Below are 11,518 nucleotides of genomic sequence, written 5' to 3'. Positions count from 1 at the left end.
TTAACGAGGTTTAGATTTAAATGCTAAATTATTTTTCTCTAAGATCAAAAGTAAATTATACCAGCGCTTCAATAATTTATCAACTATATGTAGTTTCTTTCAGACTATTTTCACACCTGCAGAATACTATATTTGAAACACAAACGGGTATATTTTGTTTTACAATTTTGGTTTTTACAGTTTTTCCTGGTCTCACGCAGCACCTATGAAAGCGCCATTTAAACAAACCTCACTGGAATAAATGCAGCACTCTATGAATTTACTTAAATTACTCATCCAGTGTAACCAGCACAACTAAAACACTGAGAACACCTCAAGTTAAGATTTTTTATTTACTTCACCAGCATTACAGACTATAACAAGAGGGAGAAGTAACTCATGAAATTCAAAAAAAATCATTTGAATTATATAAGAGAGGGTGTTGTGCAGCAAGCTCGTCGAAACTTGTCATGGTCATCGTGGAAATATATTTACATTCAGTACAGTCAAGCAGCACAAACGCAGCAGATTAGCCACAGCACGTGAGAAATCTAAAGCACATCACAGATATTCTGTAACGAAAACTGGACACTTAAAAACATTAGATCACACTGTGTGAAAGTGAAATATATCAATGAAAACTGCTGGATCAATCAAGGAGAGGCAGATCCAGCCTTTTATATTGAAAAACACACAATAATGTTTAAAAGTCAAGGCTAATCTGACTGGTTGTGCACATGGCAGAATTAAAGAGACACAAAGCTGCGTGGACATTAAATAATAAATCATCCATCAGACACCTGCGTCCAGCTCTTCTTCATACGGTCTCCATGACAGCTGCCATCTCCTTGAACTGCTTATGAAAGTTCTGCAGAGAAAAAGCATCAGTGATGAATACAACGATCTCGTCAACAATATGGTCACAGACACAAATACCAACCTGGAACTGAGGAATGGTCAACTCAAGAGACCTCTGGATAATCTGTCCGGAGGGCTTGGCGATCTTCAACAGGAGGGTTACGTACGGGGAGTTTAGAGAGCGACAAGTGTCTGAGCTCACGGCCATGCCCAGCTTCCACTGCATGTCCACCAACTGCAGCCGAAACAAAGAAAACAACCCATTGTCCGTGTTGAAGGAGCAGCGACTGTTGCATTGGAGGTAAACGTACCTGGCCGACGCTGAGCATAACCCGAGCTTCCTGCTGAGCATGAACTGAAGCACCATGTTCACTCCAGGACTTGTGCAACACCTGAAGGGAAGACTTGGACCACTTGGGATTTCCTTCTTCCAGCTTTGACACGAGTTCATCTGCGGAGACGTTGCTCTTTCCAGCCGACCTGTCAGAATGAGAAAAAAGAGGTAGAGTCTTCCTGTCGCTGACGAAAGAAAAAACTCTTTGACTTTTAAATGTCTGCTGTAATGTAACACCGCGTAACATCCCCGCCACAGCAGCTACAGAGCGGCTCACTGTCAGTGGAACAATAAATATCCGCAATACCGACCTTTCAGGAGTCGGAAGCATCAGAGCGTCATTCCACTAAAACCAGTTTGATATGACATTTAATAAGTGAACATGCAGCAGAGGTTCAGGTCCGAGTGCCGCGTGACAGCAAACCTAAACAAACCAGCTGCTGATGGAGCAGACTGAAGACGGGATCCAACAGCGGCTGGAGTTCGTCCAATCGTGACGACGGAATGCAGTGTGACGCCATGCAGACCAACCTGCTCATGTCACGAGGTCACGCCGTCATCCGATGATCAATGCAGAGTTTATTAACGCACAGCGAAATGCTGTGTTCAGTGAACGCCACGTGGTCAGGGCCTTTCGTTTTGAGATCAGGCGGTTTTAGGGCGGTATGGCTGTTATTGTTTTTGTTTGTTTTTTACTATTTCAGGTGCAGATGACAGGGGATAAATATACAGTCAGACGGGAGAGGTGGATTTATTTTTGGGTTGATATAGTGATGTACAAACCTGTTATTATAATCATTTAGTTTGTCTTTATTTCTATTATGTATTCATTTGTATCTATTATGATTGCTTTTATTGTAAGTTCAGATATTTGTGTACAGGATAGACAATTTTTTGGTGCTTTTCTTTTGTACTTTTTGTTTATTCATTTATTGACGTCAATTTACATATTTCACCTTTCGGTACTATTTCATTCAGTGTAAAGGACTGGTGGCAACACGTATAATCTGTGTTCTGGTTTTTCAAATAAAAAGTTAAATAACAGAAAAAGGGCCCACTATTGGTTTTTCTACAGACATCTGGAGCTTTGCATAAAGTTTCTGTTATAATTCATGTCATTTTGTATACCATGAAACCACTTTGCAGTTGAATACACAAAGAAAATGGACATTTCTGATTGTGAAATCCCTGTTTAGTTGAGTTTTTCTGCAGAATGCCTCCGGCTTTGAGTTCCTTTTAAATCAAGACTGATGAGATCATCATTTTAACTAAAACTGCACACTTAACTGTGGTATTTTTTTTTTTGCCAATATGTTTTGTTTTATCTCAGCTTTATTCAATAACACTGTGACAAATGCTGTATAGGAAACATGATTTAGAATAGCAAAGCGTTTATTGTTGTTGTGAAGCTCTTTGTTGCCTCATTGTGTTCCACAAATAAACTCGTCTTGTTTTTTTTCTCTCGCCTTGATTAACACATCTGATAGATTCAAAAAAAATAAATAAATAAATAAATGGAATAAGATGTGTGCAAAAAAAACGAGAACTCATGCCCAATAAATACATTTGGATAGGACACGCGAGTGTAAAACATACCTGAATGTTAACAACAGAAATCTGATCATGTCCTGGAGAGAATCATGACCAAGCCTGACTCCAGCTCTCAGAAATCTCTGCACATTAAAAACAACAAAAAAAACAAAGAAGTCACGAAAGAGGAACTCACGAAGATGGGTTCCGATAAGTTAAAAATGAAGTTCTAGGGAAAACACTGACTCACGTCAGAAATTTCTGCAGAATCTACTCCGCTGGTCTGGCCCTGAAGAGAACTCAGGATGTGCTGACACTGTGGAGATGAGAAGATCAGTTACCAGAATTGAATTCAAAACCTCTAAAGCAACTGCACGCTGCATCCTGTGGGGTTTGTGCACAAAGATAATTGTTTCGTGAATATAACCCACAGTCAGTACATGAAAACCTAAATATTTCAAGCATTCAGAAAATTCTTCATGTGAGAAATTAAATCAAGTTAAAAAAAAAAAGAAAGAAAAAAAAGAAGTGAAAACTAACTAAAAATTTGTGAAATATAATGTTTTAAGATACTGTACTGTTGATTTCCATACCTTATAATGAAAAAAAGCTTGACAAATTCAATGATATAAGTTATCAGTAATATATTGGGGAAGAAAATTGGACGTTTGATGATTGAATTCAAATATGGGGAGAAAACTTCTAACATTTTGAGGTAAACCTTGTTACTGTTTCAAATACAAAATGATTCCTGGAGTGGAAAATATAAAATAGGTCATTTAAAGAAAAAAAAAAAAAGAAGCTATAAATGACTTTGAAATAATAAATTCATTATAGTACTGTGAGTAAAAGAGGGTATTAATAGCCAACATTGTGATCCATGTCACAAACCTTAATATTATTGAAGGTGTACGCTGTACATTGATGCGTCTTTTTCTAATGATCTGAGTTACAAACACAGATGAGTAATGTTAAGATTTTATATAAATGCATTTCTAAAGGTGTACAAACATTTGAAATTGGCCTTTTACTCACCGCTTCAGCGAGCAGATCTGAGGACAGCCGACAGATGTTGTCCACAACATTGATGTCTGAAATACAAAAGACAGGAAAAGGTTTTAAATATATTTCATGATGCGAAATAGTGGTGTCATCATGCAAGCATGGTTGTGGCAATTATATTATTATTTCTCAAAGTTTGGGGAATCACAACAGGTCATTTTAATTCTGTACATAATGCAACATGACTCCAGATGTGAGCAAATAAGTAACAAGCAGTGGTTCAATTAATATCTGAAACATGTAAAGAAACATGCTTTACAAATAACTGTTTTTTTCAGTCCTTCTTCTATGGAGCCTTTAAGGTTTCTTTCAGAAAATCAGCAGATCCCCATGTTTATCTGTGATTGAACTAATAGATTTCAGTGAATTTACCACTGGTGCACACACTCAGCCTCACTAACATACAAAGCATAAGTCTTAGAAATAAAACCAATGATTCATTTCAGGTCTACAGTAATTCTGGAAATATCCTATTGTGATTTTGGATCCGACGCCCCCTCCAAGGGGGGGACCAAAACATAGGCTGATAAAAGGAGCACAAATAAATGCCCAAACAACAAAAAAAGAAAAGGTTTTGTTGCTTTGTGGTTTCACGTGTTCAAAAGTAGGAAGAACTTTAAACTTATCAAGTCATAACCCTTAACTCTTAAAAATATTAACTAATATTCATACTGGTATATTATATATTCTTATTTTGTCCCAAACTGTAATAGTATTAATAAAAATTAAATGTAACAATTTATTACAAGTATAATATCACAAGTATTGACGAGCAGTTTTATATTAAGAAATCATATCAGTTTCTAGGAAATGATTGGTACATTGACTATGAGCCAATAATAGGTACTATATACAATAACATGGATAGATATAGGCTGAATATAAACCTATAGACACATACATGCATACAGTAGGTCACAAAAGTGAGTACACCCCTCACATATTCACTTCTGTTGCCAACAGTTTAGACATTAATGGCTGTGTATTGAGTTATTATACAAGCTGTACATTGACTACTTTACAGTGCAGCAAAGTCTCATTTCTTCAGTGTTGTCCAATGAAAAGATATAATAAAATATTTGCAGAAATGTGAGGCCTGTACTAACTTTTATGACATACATGCATACATACATACATGTTGAGAGACAATAATGACTAATTTAACGATATTGATCATTTTCTATGGGGGTTAAAATGAGACGAGGTCTTCTGGGGGCTTTTCACAAAGCTGTCAGGTTAGTTTGATACGACAATAAATTAAAGAAAATGTTGCTATGGACATATGCTACAACAGCTAAACTCCCTCAATGACTGACGGAAGCTTTTTCAGTGACCAAATGTTTTCTTCAGTGTATCCTAACGTGAAAACAGTTTCATAAAACAAACCACATGACTCCTCCGGAGCGGGCATCTTCCTCCTCAGACAGGCTGCTCCGCCGCAGCTGCGTGCCTGTGGGATCCAGTAAAACCGTGTTTCTTTCAGAGAGCAGTTTAACCTGAAAAAGGTCTGTTTTGTTGTGAAAACAGACAGATTTTCCTAAAAATTAAGTCAACGTTTCTCTTTTAAAAAGAGAGTTCCTGGTATTTCTTCTTCGTGTATAGTGACGTACAATACACACAGCGCCGCACACTGCACCGGAGAGTCTGCTCTTTTTCTTCCTCTTCTTCTTCTTCTTCTTTTGATTGGGCAGACCAGGCACAACACCGGCGTATTGCTGCCATCTGCTGGTTATTAGACAAATTCCATTGCGAGTCCTCTATATTTTACCGTCCACCTAGAGTGCGTACTGCGGGGGGAACGGGGGGATTTGTGAAATGTTTTTGTTTTTATTCACAATATTGGTGAAATGCTGTTGTGCATTTCCTTTTTGTTTTTTGTTTGTTTTCAGTTTTATCATGATCATGTGTCAAATTAGGCTTTATGTTTATTTATTTATATTTGTGCATGAGGGTGATTCTTCACTCTTTCACTTTAATAAAGTTGCATGCAGTTCTTGTCCTCACCATTGAAGTGTGGGGGCGCTAGTCTTAAACGTCAGTTTAAATGGCCTCAGACAAAGGACTGGTCTCTGTTCTGGTCCTGTTAGATCTCAGTGCTGCATTTGATACTATTGATCACAACATCCTATTACAGAAACGAGAACGCATCATCGGGCTTAAAGGTACAGCACTAAACTGGTTCCGATCATATTTATCAGACAGGTTCCACTTCATCCATGTTCACAATGACTCTTCAATCCAGACTGAAGTTAAACATGGAGTTCCACAGGGTTCTGTCTTAGGTCCTATACTTTTTACTTTATACATGCTTCCTGTAGGGAATATTATTAAAAAACACTCCATTAACTTCCATTGTTATGCAGACGACACACAAATCTATTTATCTATGAAACCAGACGATAATAACCAAATTTCTAAACTAGAAGCTTCTCTTGAAGACATAAAGGCTTCGATGAGCCGTAATTTCCTGCTTCAGAACTAGGATAAAACTGAAATTATTATATTTGGCCCAAAACATCTGAGAGAGAAATTATCCAAAGATATAGTAACACTAAATGGTATTACTTTGATCACCAGTACCGCTGTGAGGAACCTGGGACTTATTTTTATTATTTATTTAATTTTTTACCGGGATATATCCTTCAACTCCCACATTAAATAAATCTGCAGGACTGCCTTTTTTCACCTACGTAATATTTCCAAAATCAGGAACATGCTGACTCAGAGTGATGCGGAAAAACTAATCCATGCATTTGTTACTTCAAGAGTAGACTATTATAACTCCTTATTATCAGGGTGAAACAATAACTGCTTAAAAAGTCCTCAGTTGATTCAAAATGCTGCAGCGAGAGTCCTGACAAGAACCAGCATCAGAGATCACGTCACTCCAATATTAGCTTCTCTTCATTGGCTTCCTGTTAAATCTAGAATAGAATTTAAAATCCTCCTTCTAACTTATAAAGCTCTTAACAACCAGGCCCCATCATATCTTAAAGAACTGTTAGTCCCATATCTCCCCAGAAGAACACTTGGTTCTCAGAGCGCTGGCTTACTGGAGGTCCCGAGGTTTTCTAAAAGTAGAAGGGAGGCAGAGCTTTCAGGCTCCCCTCATGTTGAACCAGATCCCAGTTTCAGTTTGTGAAGCCGACACAGTCTCTACTTTTAAGGCTAAACTCAAGACTTTTCTATTGACTAAAGCTTACAGTTAGGGCTGTTTCAAACACCGCAGCCCTATGTTCTCCTAATTATTTTTCATATGCTATGATTTATTTATAATATAATCATGTATATATATGGACTATATGGATATTGGTTTAAGTATGTGATTGTACACATGAAAAGTGTCATGTCTGAAATGAATTAATAAAAAATAGAAAAACTACTAGATTGATTGATTCTGATTGATAACTTGTCTATTGTTGTATCTTATACGTATATGGGTTTATAATGTATTCATATCATTTTTCAACTTCCATGTGCGCGTGTGTGTGTGTGTGTGTGTGTGTGTGTGTGTGTGTGTGTGTGTGTGTGTGTGTGTGTGTGTGTGTGTGTGTGTGTGTGTGTGTGTGTGTGTGTGTGTTTTACATGTCATATATAACAAATCAGAACATTCTATTATTGTTTACTAAACAATAATAATAAAAAGCACCTACTAATGACAGTTTGGTGCCATATATATAAAGTTGAATTAACCTCTTAAGGCCCAAGCAGTTTTTTTACATGCATATGTTATTTCTCTTTGCTAATTGGGCTTGTTTGAACCCAATTAGAATAAAAATAAAGCATCATATTTTGAAGTTATGCACTTTTAGAGAAAAATGACGTCCTCATATGTGGACGCATGGTCCGAATTTCCATAAAACACATTTAAGACAACTTAAGAAATCGCTGAGAAAAAACTCTTTATTTCCACTTTGAACACAGCAGTTTTTTCCTGACTGCTTTAGCATGTATTAATAACACATATACAAATACTTTGACAAGTTATGATTATCAAAGAGTAAAAACAACATAAGAAATATTGCATTTTTGCCCGTTTTGAACAGTTACAACAACCAGGCCTTTTGCAGGATGACACTGTATGCCTGTAACAAAATTTAACACAAAACTTAGAAGCATTTTTAACTGTCACTGTTGAATCAGCCTACTACTGTAACGATCTTAGTGAATATAAGTAAACAAAAAGAAAAACGTTCTTCCACTTTTGGATATTCAGTTTCAGCGCTTGAAACAATGCGTGAGTAATGTAACAAAAATGATAAGTGAAAGGCTACAATCACTGTCGGAAGAAGTACACACCTGGAAATCACTGTCATCACCTATGAGTGAAAGGCTGAGTAACAGTTGCGCTCAGTTTGCATGCACAAGAACACTTTGCAGGTCACACAACGCACTCGGGTTCTTCCAGTACATCCTGGCTGTCTGCAGCGCATTGCGTTCTTCAGGCCGATCATCTCTGGGAGGTGGGCATTGGCTCTTCTGCGGACCGACACATGGGACAACTCCATTACATGACGTTTGACCCCATCTTCATCCTCTGAAGATTCTGAAAGGTCTGCATCTGCACCGTGATGCTGGGCCAAGAGGATCTTGCCCACTTCCATACGGAACTGAAGGAACTGGATGGGTTTTGTCTTTGGTCCAGCAGATATTGCATGGTCTTTGCGGTACAGTAGCCAGCTGTTGGCTAAAGCCAGATCTGTGAAGTGCATTACCATCCGTAATGTCCACTTCTTTGTACGTGTGCTCATGCGATAGTAACTTATCATTCTATCCATCAAATCCACTCCACCCATATTCATGTTGTACTGGCGTACAATGCTTGGTCGTGAGACAGTGATATGTTGTTTCAGTTTCTTGTCCCAGCGCTGGCAGGTGTCTTCTGGCTGTACACCATGAACAACAGACATCATCAGGACTGGTTTGTTGTCATACCACTTTACTACACACAACTTTCCATCATCAGCAGAAACTTCTGAAGAGGTTCCTCTTCCAGCATTTTTCATGGCTTTGTCAGTTGGTAACTTGTGGTTTGCTCCAGCTACTCTGTTCTTCATTACTGTACCAGTCATGTAGAACCCCTTCTCCATCATTCGTTGCGCACCCTTGATGGTGGTGAAGAACCGGTCACAGTACACTTTAGTGCCATGATGCAGAGTTTGACACAGGCGCTCAATGACTAAGCTTGCCAAACCCATGCCCTCTGGTTCCTCTACCTTCTCGATCAGCACATTTGTACCTTGATTAAGCTCAAAGTCAAGCACGATGCCATCTGCTGTAGCACAGACGAAGTTCTTTATGCCGACTGGATTTGGTTTCATTGGCAGATATTGTCTCCATGGACATGCTCCCGTGAAAGGAATCATCTGCTCATCTATGGATGCGCAATCAGGTCGACTCAGAGACTGGCAGCCTCGCAGAATATGATCCAGAAAAGGCCTCACCTTCCAGAATTTGTCCAGCCTTCTCAGTTCTTCTGGCACATCATCATCAATCACCACTTTTATCGCTCCCCTCAGTTTGAAGAATCTGGCACGCGTGAATTTGTCAGTGATGGCAGTGATTTTCAAGGCTTTGGACCAGTACATCCTAATGGTTGGGTATCGGATGCAGGACATCAAAATACAGGCTCCAAAAAAGTGGTAAACTTCATCAATTGTCATGTTAAGTGGGTCCCCACTCCTTGACAGAGACATAACATTAGAGCATTCTGAAATCATAGTCATCAAATCTCTATCTATATACTGCTTAAAAAACTCAAGTGGTGTCCAGCCATGTCTGTCTAGATCAGTTTCGTCTTGATGATGATACTCTGCTAGGTGATGGTTGGTAGTTTTCATTCAGGATTGGATCATCGTTTTCGGACAAGTCCAAATCTGACTTTTCTCCATCCATTGACCAAAATAGCTCCAATGCTTTTTGCACAGACAAACGCTCTGGAAATAAAAGATGGAAACAAAATAAAATAAAAATCACTGAAATGTTTCTATGGAGTTAGAATGCATCTGTGTATTATTTATTTATAATCTAATTCAATAGGACAATGTAGCCAACAGCCTTTTAGCTACATCAGAGTTAGCTGTAAGCTAACACACATACATGAATTTACTAGCATATTACATTTTTAATAACATGTTTAGTCCAACTAATATATGTATAAATTTGGCTATTTATTTAATATTTATCTGATTGGGTCAATGTTGAGACCAGAAATAGAGTTTTTCTTATTCTACATGTGTGTATACTTTCTAGAATATTAGCTGTTTCGAGGAGCTTCAGTCCCCATGTACACGTACGTGTACTTCATGTTTAGCATCATAATAACTTATTTTACTCACATTTTTTTCATCAAATTTGCATTTCGTAACAAAGGTACAACACTTTTATTACTCTCTAAATCAAAATCAACCAAAAAAAATTTCAGGACTTCTTACCTGGACGATGTTTGTGCTTGGAGCTGCCAGCAGCCTCTTGTGGTGTACTGGCTGCCATTTTCAAATTTGTTGATGGGGTGTAATACTCTTCTACCACCACCAAATGGCAGTGACGGTACTGACAAACAAATTTATAACACCCCCAGTTAAGCTGTCGACACGATTGTGGACATAGGAGTTAAAAAGTGCTGTCCACATATGTGGACACTAAGCCCCAAGAGTTTAAACACGTCATCGCTCGAGCGGGCGACCGGACCAAGATGGCGGCCCACCGCTCACCAGCGTCAATAGGGCGTAGTAGTCGATGCGGCGTCTATTCTTTATAATGTCTGTGGTGAGTTTCCCCATTTTCTAAAATGCTATGTACGTTTGTAACGAATCAGAGCTGGTTCCCGTCTTATTCTTCTTTATTTATTTATTTTTTATTTATTCACACATAATGCAAACTAAAAAGCCTGATCACATGTAGTCCTGCTTTAACAATGGAAGAAAGGCCGAGAAGGTTTTGTGTTTGTCTGCATGTATTTATTTATTTATTTATCGGTTTGCATGTATTTTACAAAAGTTGCGCAAAAACTACCCAAAGGACCGATCGATTCGATTTTGGGGCGTTAATGTTTGCATGTTTCGTCATCTCCTTTCATCTCGTCACAAAAACTCTCCTTGGACCTTCTAGCAATAACAGTACTACATCTCTCAGAAAGCTTCGCAGCCTGTTCGAAACCTGTTACCTCAGCAGTTTCCATAGAGAGTACCCCTTGTAGTTTTAAAATAGTCAGCACTTCTTCATTCATTTCATTTGTCTTTATTTACACAGGAGAGCCTTGTCGACATTAACAATCTCTTCTTGAATTGCTCTTTGCCAAAACATTACTTAGTTAAACCACTTCTTTACTTCACAAAAATAGATCAGCCCGGTGAGTAGTATACAAGAGTTAAATGAAGGATCGTTGTACATATAACACAGTGTAGTGGAACATTTTAATATAGTTGATGACGTGAATTATGGCGATACATCATCACATCCTGCAGAATCCTGATTCCTCGGTTGTGTATTGAAGCAGGAGGTGCACTGACATTTATTTGACACAAAAACATGCCAGTGTATTAAGGTTGACAATATTGTGTATTTTTTAGCTCCTTTGATTTGGCAAACAGAGGATTTGTTGGAGCATAATAATCAGCTTGATTTATGAGTCTAATAGCCTTACAATAGGATCAATGTTTATTTTCTTATTATTTCCCCATATTTCCACACCATAACTCAGATATGGAAGAATGAGGGAGCTATATTTTTGATCTAATAATAATCTGATTTTAC

General features: G+C 38.1%; 1 protein-coding gene across 1 annotated transcript; it reads right to left on the bottom strand.

The window, feature by feature from the left end:
• Positions 1-313: 313 nt before the first annotated feature.
• On the bottom strand, positions 314-5,434 carry commd6 (COMM domain containing 6). Its single transcript, XM_080478013.1, has 7 exons — positions 5,150-5,434; positions 3,737-3,792; positions 2,952-3,017; positions 2,768-2,844; positions 1,149-1,317; positions 920-1,072; positions 314-847 (listed from the first exon to the last, which is right to left on the bottom strand). Exons 1-7 carry the CDS (start codon positions 5,172-5,174, stop codon positions 797-799), a joined length of 597 nt encoding a protein of 198 aa, XP_080334139.1. The 5' UTR covers positions 5,175-5,434; the 3' UTR covers positions 314-796.
• Between the last annotated feature and the right edge of the window lie 6,084 nt (positions 5,435-11,518).

Source organism: Lipophrys pholis (genome assembly GCF_963383615.2).
Source record: "Lipophrys pholis genome assembly, chromosome: 13".
Taxonomy (NCBI): domain Eukaryota; kingdom Metazoa; phylum Chordata; class Actinopteri; order Blenniiformes; family Blenniidae; genus Lipophrys; species Lipophrys pholis.
This window is presented reverse-complemented; position numbering and strand designations above follow the sequence as displayed.